This window comes from Microcaecilia unicolor, chromosome 3 (genome assembly GCF_901765095.1).
Source record: "Microcaecilia unicolor chromosome 3, aMicUni1.1, whole genome shotgun sequence".
Lineage (NCBI taxonomy): Eukaryota > Metazoa > Chordata > Amphibia > Gymnophiona > Siphonopidae > Microcaecilia > Microcaecilia unicolor.
This window is the reverse complement of record NC_044033.1, coordinates 510,093,411-510,105,799: the sequence shown is the minus strand read 5'-3', so window position 1 is coordinate 510,105,799 and position 12,389 is coordinate 510,093,411. Positions and strand designations below refer to the sequence as shown.

General features: G+C 43.3%; 1 protein-coding gene across 1 annotated transcript in view; it reads right to left on the bottom strand.

Annotated features, from left to right (window-relative positions):
* CEP162 (centrosomal protein 162) overlaps nt 1–12,389 on the bottom strand; it is a 261,158-nt gene that overhangs the window by 194,606 nt on the left and 54,163 nt on the right. Inside the window, exons 7-8 of the mRNA XM_030199137.1 lie at nt 4,678–4,745; nt 930–1,045 (exon numbers count right to left, since the gene is read on the bottom strand). Of these exons, the coding sequence (XP_030054997.1) occupies nt 930–1,045; nt 4,678–4,745 (184 nt within the window). The remainder of the gene's footprint in view (nt 1–929; nt 1,046–4,677; nt 4,746–12,389) is intronic.

Genomic DNA, 12,389 nt, shown 5'->3' with positions numbered 1-12,389 from the left:
TTTCCTGTTTCTAACATTGGCCAATCCAGGTCACAAGTACCTGGCAGAAACCCAAAGAGTAGCAACATTCCATGTAGAATTTCTAAGAAAAGCAACATTCCAGAACCCCCAAAAGTAGCAACATTCCATGCTAGCAATCCTGGGGCAAGCAGTGACTTCCCCATGTATATCTCAATAGCAGAGTATGGACTTTTCCTCCAGGAACTTGTCCAAACCTTTTTATTATTTATTTATTTATTTATATATTTATTGATTTACAATATGAAAACAAGCAAAATACTTGTTAGAAAGTTAAACATTGGCAACCACAATATCATTTAGAAAATAGAATTTAGGAAACATTAATGCCAGTTTTACTAAAGTCCACAATATTTGAGATTCAAGACATACAAATATGGATATAATTAAGAAACTTTAACAAAAAAACACAACCAAAAGCTAGTCAAAGCACAAGGTCAGGAAATAAAAAAAAAAGATCAAATCAAGGAGAGGAGCTCTTATCCTACACAACCATCTTGATCAATGCTCGTTAGCGCCCCCTTTTTAATGTATTGTTTTAAATTGATTGTTGACAAATTATATGTGCATTTATGAACTGCATCTTACTATCATGTATGTTTTGAGTTTTGTAAATTGTGTTTATCATACTGTGCATTGTTTATGATTTTTTCTTTCAATTTTATATATATTTAGGAATTGAAGTAATATGGTTCAGTGCATTTAGTACAAATTTTATTACATAGCTCCCTACCAGTTGACAGCTTAAATAACAATACTCGTGCTCTTGTCACAAGTGATTTTATATTGATACTATAGCTATAAACATCTTTTCACCTGCAAATAGGAAGGAAAAAAAAAATCTAAAAACAAAGTATAGCTTTTCATTTTTGTTTTCGATTTAAAAGAGGATTAGTTTTTAATTTTTGTACCTGCTCTTCAGTATTTAAATTATCACTTTTTATTCTTTGTTTCACTTGATTTTCTTCTTTTTCATCAGAAAGAGGATTAGCTTCTACCTCATCCTCAAAGTCTTCACTATAATTTCCTAGAAATAAAACAAGGTACAGATTTAATTCTGAAAAAAAGAGATGGGATTTAACTCTGAAAAAGATGGTAGAGAAAAACAAAAACCTGTGCAAACATCTTACAAAACTGTAACGTTGGGTTGTGATGCATTTTTGACAAATACGCTTTGTTTATTATTTATTGCCCGCCTTTGTCCAAGGCATGGAACAATATACATATAGTGTTACAGTACAGTTAACACTACTAATACTACGCAACATTTCTAAAGTGCTACCAGACTTACGCAGCGCTGTACAGTCAAACATGAAGAGGGAAAGTCCCTGCTCAAAAGAGCTTACAATCTAAAGGATATAACAACAGAGACAATCAAATTAGGACAGCATAGTACGTCTGATTACACAACAGTTCATAGGGACAGACTAATAGATCTAAACAGCTAAAGACAATTAAGGTATGCAAATACAGAATACAGACAGATTGGTAGTGGTATTGAATAGAGGAGTAATGGTTAGGTTAAGTGTCAAAAGCAGAGTCGAAAAGATGGGCTTTGAGAAAGGATTTGAAGATGGGTAAGGGATGGGGCCTGACGTATCAGTTCAGGAAGTCTATTCCAGGCAAAGGGTGAAGCGAGGCAGAAAGGGCGGAGTCTGGAGTTAGCGGAGGTAGAGAAGGGAGCAGAAAAAGACATCAAAGAAACTCATAAACCTGTTCAAGGAGGTAGCGCTTCAACGTCAATTTAAAAGACAAGTTCTTTTGCAGTCTCACTCCTAGAGGTACTTCGTTCCATTCACATGGACCAGTTCTAGTTTGTTTAAGTCTTAAATGCTAGTAATTGGGTACTTCAAGCACATAAGCATGCATAGAACATTACTACTACTACTATTTAGCATTTCTATAGCGCTACAAGGCGTACGCAGCGCTGCACAACCATAGAAGAAAGACAGTCCCCGCTCAAAGAGCTTACAATCTAATAGACAAAAAATAAAGTAAGCAAATCAAATCAATTAATGTGTACAGGAAGGAGGAGAGGAGGGTAGGTGGAGGCGAGTGGTTACAAGTAGTTACGAGTCAAAAGCAAAGTTGAAGAGGTGGGCTTTCAATCTAGATTTAAAGATGGTCAAGGAAGGGGCAAGACGTAGGGGCTCAGTCAAAAGCAATGTTGAAGAGGTGGGCTTTCAATCTAGATTTAAAGGTGACCAAGGATGGGGCAAGACGTAGGGGCTCAGGAAGTTTATTTCAGGTGTAGGGTGCAGCAAGACAGAAGGCGCGAAGTCTGGAGTTGGCAGTAGTGGAGAAGGGAACAGATAAGAAGGATTTATCCATGGAGCGGAGTGCATGGGAAGGGGTGTAGGGAAGGACGAGTGTGGAGAGATACTGGGGAGCAGCAGAGAGAGTACATTTATAGGTTAGTAGAAGAAGTTTGAACAGGATGCGAAAACGGATAGGGAGCCAGTGAAGGGTCTTGAGGAGAGGGGTAGTATGAGTAAAGCGACCCTGGCGGAAGATGAGACGGGCAGCAGAGTTTTGAACCGACTGGAGAGGGGAGAGGTAACTAAGTGGGAGGCCAGCAAGAAGCAGATTGCAGTAGTCTAAACGAGAGGTGACAAGGGTGTGGATGAGGGTTTTGGTAGAGCGCTCGGAAAGAAAGGGGCGGATTTTACGGATGTTGTAAAGAAAGAAACGACAGGTCTTGGCGATCTGCTGGATATGAGCAGAGAAGGAGAGAGAAGAGTCAAAGATGACCCCGAGTTCTTGACGATCCGTGATGCTGCAACTCATCGTGCAAGTCCTGATACGGTCTCAAATGCACAAGCAGAAGCAATTTCAATGTAATCCTTTGTGCCTCTGGTACAATGCAATCTCTTCGAAAGGAGAGTCACATGTTCAGAAGATGGCAGCTCATACAATAACCGGACTGCTGAATTCTGTACAACCCGCACCACTTGCAAACAAGTATTTGGCAAGCATAAATAAACAATGTTACAATAAGCCAGTGTGCCCAATATCATAGCTTGCAGAACTCGCTGAAAAATCAGACCTAGGTAATAAAGGCTGCAATTTACTCAATAAACACAATTTAAACTAAGAACAACTAATCACCTGATGAACCTGGAGCCCAAAAGACAAAGAAGATTCTAATAAGACTCCCAGGTTACAAATCAGATGCAAGATTTTGATCGTAGTACTTGCAAGCAAGATATCTGATGAGCATACTGGAATTACATGAGAAGTGACGAACACTTCAGTTTTAGAGATGTTCAACTTCAACTGGTTGTTAGTCATCCAGTCCAATATCCCCTGCACCACTATCACAGACATGCCCACTGTCAACGGTACAAAAAACTGAATATCATTAGCATCGATACAATAAGAAATCCCAAAAGACATATTTGTTGAAACCCTCCATCGCCCAAGCCCTAGTAGAAAATGGTTATAAAATACTGTATTGGTGGTATTACACACCGGAGAGATTACACAAAATTTACCCCCAGGTTCCCGTAGACTGCTGGAGGGAATGTGGAGGCCGTGGAACCTTTCTTCATATATGGTGGGAGTGCCCAAAGGTACAGGTGTACTGGTCTCAGATAATAGAACTGGTGCAGGTGGACTACCCATGTCAAGCAGAAACATGCTTATTGCATTCAAGGCCCCGGAAAGGAAGAAATATAGTCATAAGTTAGCAATACACTTCTGGGTAGCCGCAAAAATGGCACTGGCGAAAGCTTGGAAACAAGTAGCAACACCCAACATTAAGGAAGTGTTGAACAGAGTAGATTATTTACACTTGACGTCGAAATTGACGGCCTTGAGAAAAGGCCAGATGCATATCCATAAAAAAATATGGCAGGTATATGAAACGGTAAAACAAAACTTAATATGACTCCATGGCTGAAGAGGAAGGGGGAGGGAGGGTGGGTAAGATCGGGTGGGATAAGTTCTGCTGTGGATAATGTTACAGATTGTGGATAAGAGATGTTGGTTGAAAAACATACAAGAGTGTGTAATCAGTTGTTGGTGTATGTTTTATTTGTCAGAACTGTTATGATAAAAATAAAAAACATATTTCAAAAAAAAGAAATCCCAAAAGACTTTAGCAGCTGACCAAGGGACACAATGAGGGGCATAATCGAAAGGGCGCCCAAGTTTTCCTGAGGATGTCCTCGCAGGACGTCCCGGCGAAAGGGCGCGGAAACCCATATTATCGAAACAAGATGGGCGTCCATCTTTCGTTTCGATAATACGGTCGGGGATGCCCAAATCGCAAAATTTAGGTCGACCTTAGAGATGGTCGTCCCCGATTCTTGGTGATAATGGAAACTGAGGACGCCCATCTCAGAAATGACCAAATGCAAGCCATTTGGTCGAGGGAGGAGCCAGCATTCGTAGTGCACTGGTCAGACTACAAAGACTCCTGAGGCAGACCTGTGGCCGAAACACAGATCTGTGTCGAGTCTGTAATAAAGTTTGACTTGTTCGACTCAGTTGTCCCAGTCTCTGGAGTCATTGGTCCACTTCCCACTTTTTCTTTGTGTCAGTAGGTACAGTTTAACATAAAACTCACAATTGTTCAAATATCGGGACTCAGGCTCTTAATGATCAATGACAACTGTTAATCTAATACGACCGCTTGTTGTAAATGCTCATTCTCACCTGACAATTCCTCGTGTTTAACTTCATCCTTGTTCTCATCTTGTTCTGTTCTGACATTTTGTTCATCTCTTTAAAAAAAAAAAGAAAAACCACTTACTTCATTTCATTATTATTATTTATTACATTTGTACCCCGCGCTTTCCCACACAATGCAGGCTCAATGCGGCTTACATAGTAGTTTGAAATACAAAGTTAAGAATAGAATTTTCAATAAAACAGTAAAAACAAGGAAAAATCAGGCTTAGTAGTGTATGATAAGTTGAACTAGATAATATATGACTAGGATAAAAGAGGGTAGACAGGATAGGATAGTGGAGGAGTGGCCTAGTGGTTAGGGTGGTGGACTTTGGTCCTGGGGAACTGAGGAACTGAGTTCGATTCCCACTTCAGGCACAGGCAGCTCCTTGTGACTCTGGGCAAGTCACTTAACCCACCATTGCCCCATTTAAGCCGCATTGAGCCTGCCATGAGTGGGAAAGAGCGAGGTACAAATGTAACAAAAATAAAATAGACACTATTGGAGATTCTACATGGAATGCTGCTACTGTTTGGAGACTCTACATGGAACGTTGCTATTCCACTAGCAACATTCCATGTAGAAGGCTGCGCAGGCTTCTGTTTCTGTGAGTCTGACGTCCTGCACGTACGTGCAGGACGTCAGACTCACAGAAGCAGAAGCCTGCGCGGCCACATTGGTGATCTACGGGAACCTGGGGGTAAATTTTGTGTAATCTCTCCGGTGTGTAATACCACCAATACAGTATTTTATAACCATTTTCTACTAGGGCTTGGGCGATGGAGGGTTTCAACAAATATGTCTTTTGGGATTTCTTATTGTATCGATGCTAATGTTGAATCTCAAATAGTAGCAACAGTGGAGGAGCGCCCTAGTGGTTAGGGTGGTGGACTTTGGTCCTGGGGAACTGAGTTGGATTCCCACTTCAGGCACAGGCAGCTCCTTGTGACTCTGGGCAAGTCACTTAACCCTCCATTGCCCCATGTAAGCCGCATTGAGCCTGCCATGAGTGGGAAACCGCGGGGTACAAATGTAACAAAAATAAAAATAAAAAAATAATTTGGGAGAAAAGGGGTAAGGAGGGATAAAATTAAGGAGAGATGGAAAGAGAAGGATGGGAGGTTGGTATTTAAGTCAGAACAGAATTGGGGGTTTAGGTTGGCGAGATTAGGTTGGGGCATTTGGGTAGGCTTGCTTAAAGAGATGAACTTTCAGCATTTTTCTAAAGGGCAAGAAGTCGTTATTAACCGGATTGATCTGGGTACAGCGTTCCAAAGCTGGCTGCCCAAAAAGGAGAAACTGGATGCGTAGTAGGTCTTGTATTTAATTCCTCTACAATTGGGAAGGTGTAGGTTAAGATAAGTTCATGAAGAAATAGATCTGTTTCTAGCAGGGAGGTCGATCAAATCATTCATGTATCCATTCATGTAGACATTCAGCATAACACTCTCACAAACATCATCTTTATAGCAGCCAGTTAACCTGATCAACTAAATCCGCCTTTGCTAATCTGCTTGCACACAACACATTTGCATTGTTTTGTGTTTTGGCTAACACGCAAGGAGATTTCACATTTCGAGCCGGTGATACTACAGGTTCTTTTCTATTTGGGGATAATTTTAGAAAGGCGTTTCTTTTTTTTTTTGTTACGTTTGTACCCCGTGCTTTCCCACTCATGGCAGGCTCAATGCGGCAGGCAATGGAGGGTTAAGTGACTTGCCCAGAGTCACAAGGAGCTGCCTGTGCCGGGAATCGAACTCAGTTCCTCAGTTCCCCAGGACCAAAGTCCACCACCCTAACCACTAGGCCACTCCTCCACTGTATGTAAAGGGGCTTTATAACTTTGTGTGGCTGAATATGCCTGTATACGTACAAAAACATCACACATAGTTCTAGGCACATTCCTGGGGGAGTAGTTTGGATGGAGGAAAGGTGGACTTGCGATATAAGCGTGTAATTTTTCGAGCGAGTGGAGGTCTGTGCGCAAGCATTTGCGTGCGAATAGGGTTGGCTCTGGGTGTCTATTTTGTAGACTAGCACCTTTTTGGACTTTTCAAATAGGCCCCTGTTATAAAAATACCCCTTTTGTGTCTATGGGAAAAATGCTTACAAGAATAAGGTACAATACAGGTTCTACATTATCTTAATAAAAAAATGCAATATCAAGTCTAAAAACATATCATAGCATAAGAATATAAGAGTTGCACTACTGTGTGAGACCAAAGGTCCATCTATTCCCAGTATTCTGTTTCCAACAGTGGCCAGTTCATAATATGAGTACCTGGCACAGTCCCCAAAAGAAGCCAGATTCCATGCTACTTAAATCCAGAGGATAAGCAGTGGCTTTGTTAATAAAGTTTTATGAACTTTCCCTCCAGGAATCCGTCCCAACCTTTGGAAACCAGCTTATGGGTAGCATTTAAGTTTGTGTGTCTGGTAGGGTTGCTCTGGAGGTTTCTGACCCCCCCCTCCTTTTCCCCCCCATCTTTTCTGCTTTTTCCCTTATTATGATTATTATTACATTTGTATCCCGCGCTTTCCCACTCAAAGCAGGTTCAATGCGGCTTACGCAGTAAAAGGAATACAGAATATTGTTAGAGAGGGTAAAAGTTAAGAATACCAGGATAGTAGATGAGATGAGTAGGTAGAAGAAATAGGCAATGGAAAGGGGAGTAAGGTGGGAGATGTAGTCTGGATCAATGTCATTATCATGGGGGTATGTGTTAGGTAGATGGTTCATAAGATTATGTATATCCCTCTTATCTTTGTTTTTGAATATGATTGCGAGTTTACTCTTCCCCCTGTCATATCCATTACTGTGGTTCCCTTTCTATTCTATTTTGATTATTATAGAATTGTAAACCGCTTTGATCTGGCTGTCAGGTAATATGGTATAGCCAGTACCAATAAACCATACATTAATGCTTTTACCACCTGCTCTCTCACAATGAGTTCCAGACCTTAAATATATGTTGAGTGAAAAAAATATTTTCTCCTATTTGATTTAAATGTGCTACTATGAACTTCATGGAGTTTACTCTGGTCTTTTTCAGAGTAAACAATTGATTTATATTTAAATGCTTCACTCCAGTCAGAATTTTATACACTTATATCATATTTCCAACTCAGCTGTCTCTTCCACAAGCTGAAGAGCCGTAACCTCTTTAGCCTCTCCTCATATGAGAGTTGTTACATCCCTTAATCATTTTGGGCGCCTTCCTCTGTACCTTTTCCAGTTCCACTATATATCTATTTTGAGATACAGTGACCAGAATTGCACATACAGTAATATTCAAGGCGTGGTCTCATCATGGAACAATACAGAGGGTATTATGATATTCTTTGTTTTATTCTCTATTCCTTTCAGGTCCAGCTCAACCTATGGAGCAGGTGAGGCACTGGCTCAGGATGCCAGTGATAAAAGGCACCAAAATCCCAGTCCAGCGTCTCACCGAGAGACTGAGCTGGGCCCAGGGCAGGGCCACTGCCCCCCCCCAGGGCCACTGCCCCCCCCCCAGGGTCACTGCCCCCCCCCCCCCCGGATCTCAAGTACCTTCGCTGGAGGGGATCCCAAGGTCCTGCCAGCAGAAGAGGTCTTCCTCCAGCGCTGGTCTTTCCACTGCCGCTTTGCCTGCGCCTGCTTTTCTCTTATGTCGCGTATGTCGCGCATGCTTGGTTTCAAAACCGAGCATGCACAGCCTGAGGCCCCAGCAGCCGCTTGGCAGGCAATGCAAAGAGGGCCCAGCACCAGAGTTTTCTCTCTCCTGCTCCTGTCAGGACGCGATCACCCGGGTCCCGTCAGGAGAAGGAAAGAGAGACCCCGGCTCCAGGCTCCCCTTGGTGGCCCGGGCTTGGGGAAGTTTTTGCCCCCCCCCCCCCCCCAATAGTTCAGTATCCATAAGATGGGAGGAGGAAAGAGAGGGAGAAATGCCAGACCTGGATTTTGTTAAATTTTAATCACCATCGAGGGTTGGGGGGGGGGGGGACCTGAGAGAGAGAGATCCAGATTGCAGGGGGGGGGGAGGAGTTATCTAAGGTAAGGGCATCACAGTCCCTTGAGCCGGCCCCGATTCCATTCCTAATAATTCCTAACGTTCTGTTTGCTTTTTTTGCCCGCTGCCGCCGCACACTGTCACATTATTCATGATGACGCTTGAATTATTTTCCTTGATGGTGACTCCTAAGAAGAAACCTAGCCCTTACATGGCTATAGTTTGGCTTATTTCCAGTGCGCATCCTTTTGCACTTGTCCATATTAAACATATCATCAAATATGGAGTTGGTTCATTTTCTATAAAATATTTATTGGATATTTTGGACGTCAGACTCTTCCAGCCTGCTATTATATGCAGAGGCAGATCTTTCATCACATCATTTTAATTGGAGAGCAGTACAGAGTTCTTCTCTTAATTAAGTGGCTTTAAAGAAGAAAATTGAAGGCTGCAATAGATTGAACAAAAATGTGATTTTGTATGTGCTTCTCTGTGTCAACTGGAGGAAGAAACAACAAGTTTTAACAAAAAGTGAAAACCAGACAAAGACTGAAGTTGGAAGTATGTAATTTTGGAAACCACCTAGGTTTTAAGGTGGTTGTCTTGTCTGAAGAGAAGGTGAGCCCTTAGGTCCCGCAAGGCCCCGAAGGACCTCAGAGGACAGCCGTGCAACCCCAAGTCTTCACCCGCGGTGACCGCCGTTCACCAAGGGTTGAGCCCCCAGCTGCAGGCGGTCAATGGGACTTCCGGAACCGCGGGGTTGACGAACTGACCCAGAACTGGAACCAGGGGTGAAGAGGGCAGGTGGAAAACAGAGGAGTCCGACACCGGCAACAGGTCAGGGCAGGCAGCTTGCAGCGTAGTCTGAAACAGGCAAAAGGTCAGGGCAGGCGGCTAGCAGAGAAATCCAGAAACAGTCCAAAGGTCAAAACCAGGAAAGCTAGGAAACCAACTGAGAACTGGAACACACGAAGACTGGCCTCAGGCAACAGAACCTGAAGCAAAGTCTTATCTCAGGCCCGTTCCTTATATACCATCAGCATTCAACCGCCCAGCCCCAGCCGACATGGCCGGCCAATCAGAACCTGGTTACTGACAAACTCCTTCTGATTGGTTCCGTCCGACCTCCCAGGCAGGACTACAGCACCGGCCTCCCAATCTAACCCCTCCGAGGCAGAGCTTTGGGTTCCCGCGCCTGAAAGTGTAGGAGAAGCCGGCCATCGCGTCTCGGCGCCATTCTCCCTACTGGCGCAAGCACGGACCCCATAGCTGGCGATCGAGAGCCCGGCAGCCGCGATCGCCGGCCTCGGCCCCGGACTGGGCGGCTATCGCAGCGGTGAGCCCCGGCTCTTCGCCGCGGCCTCGAGAAGGCCGGCCCTCGCCGCGATGGACACCGGTTCCTGCTTTCCGCAGAGGAGCAGCCGGAGGGAGCGACGGATGTGACAGTGGTATATAAATGTTAAAATTAATAATAAATAAATAGTGTGATTGAACGTACAAATTAATCCAATATGCAGAGTGATTTACAGGTAACAAGCCACTTACTAAGGGCTCCTTTTTCAAAGCTGTGCTATTGATTGCCATGCAGCCAATGCGGCAAAGGCCATTCAATTCCTATGGCCTTTGAATTCTGTCACGCTTTCCAAAAGCAGGAACTAGGATTGTGAGCCCTTGGGCCACTGACGAGCAGCGGCAGTAGCAGGCAAAACCACCCTAGACAGGGATAAGGCAGAACTCTGACAGGGCCAGCTAGACTTCACCTGCACTTAGCCACCGTTCCTCAGGAGTTGAGCCCCTGAGTGCAGGTGGCCGGCAGGACTTACTGGACAAGGCTGGAACTGGATACCAGCAGGATACACACAGGGACTAGAGCACACAGGGAGGCTAGGCAGAAAAAAAGACTAGGACTCTCACATAGACAAGGGACAAATCTGAAAGCTGCAAGCAGCCACTGAAACAGGGAACAAACATAGATGGATAAGAGACAGAACTGAAGCTGCCAGGCAGCCACTGAACAAGAAACACAGACAACCTAGCACTAGACAAAGACATACAAACAAGAGCAAGACTGGGAAACAAGCAATACCGTAAATAAGCAATACAGAACACAAAGCTACACAAAGTCTAAACTAGAATCAGGCAAGAATACAGACTATAAACTGGACTAGGCAGAAGTGCAGCAAGCACCAACAAACCAGGGCCTTATGTGATGCAAAGGCCAAGCAGAGAGTTTCAAAATGGCTAATAAGCCCAGCAGCAGCTGAGGCTCAGCTGCAGTAATTACCAGGCAACTATGGGTGCTGTGCAGGTTCAAACAAAACATCCGGACCGGACTGCTCCGAAGTCTGGAACGGGAAACAGCACACAGACAATCCAGTGCAGCCAGCACATAGAGACAGAGACAGAACTAACACAGGAAGAACAGACAGGAGCCAGCTCAGAAGCCGACCGCCGGAAATACGGTGAGTCTGAGAGGGGTCACGGCCACAGACGTGACAGCGCATCTGAAAAATAATTTTTATTTTCTGGCGTGCATCCGCTATGCGCGCCGAGTGGCATTTGAAGTGTGTAGGTCCTTACCACCCAGTTACCGCTTGAGACTTTACCAATAGGTCAATGGCTAGCGGTAAGGTCTCAGACCGAAAATGGATGCACGCCAATTTTAATTTTGCCGCATGTTCATTTTCGGCAAAAATTTGAAAGAGCCATTTTTTGCAGGCGCGCTGAAAAATGGATCTGCGCACGCCCAAAACATGCGCCTACACTACTGCAGGCCATTTTTCAGCGCACCTTAGTAAAAGGACCCCTTAGCGTTTGCATAGTTCAGAGAAACTGAACTGTGCTTTCCTTTTCATTCATCAAATATGAGAAATCAGGGTTCTTACTAAAGAAGATCTATTTGTAGTGAAAATATACAAAGGCGACAGATGCATTGCCCTTAATTAAACTGGCTCTGTAGGAGAAAGCTTCTTTGGATGCTGAAATAACAATACTTTGGCTCCGAGATTGTTGTTTTCCCAGAGTTCCGGGTATGACTCCTAAAGTTTTTTCCTCTGAAATGATTCCTCTTAGTATATTTATTCAAAAGGAGTGAAGCCTGTGAAACTGGGATTGCCTTAATCAGAGGAATTGGAATAGAGACTCAACTGTTTGTATTGTTAAATAATTTCTGGTTTTAAAAGAGAAAAAATGAAATCAGTTGTGTTATTTCCACTAATATTGGACAATAAGTACGTTTCCAACGAAATAAATTGAATATACACCGTTTTGGGTTTGAAGAAGCCAACCAGACGATCAATGTGGAATAATGATTCAGATAATAAATAACTGGGGATAATCAGGTTAATACCACGTTTTCTTTGTTTACTGTTGTTTAATTGATCTCCTTGTCTTGTTTCACTCTCCCTATTTTGTGGTCTAAGGAAGAGTTTATAATTACCTGATTGAAATAATTCTTGTATTATTTTGTCTGTATTTCTGGCAAGTTATTTTAGTGCTTGTAAAATTAAATTCTTATAAATAAAGTTAAAAAAAAAAAAACAATACTTTGGCTTTCATACTTCAGAAACATCATGCGAAGAAAAAGATCATTACAGAAAGACATCTTGATTGGCAAGGCTGAAGGTCAATGCAACAGAGGAAAAACAGCAATGCAACAGTAACAAATAAGGATGCTACTCTCTCAATGATTAGCCGCCTGTCTG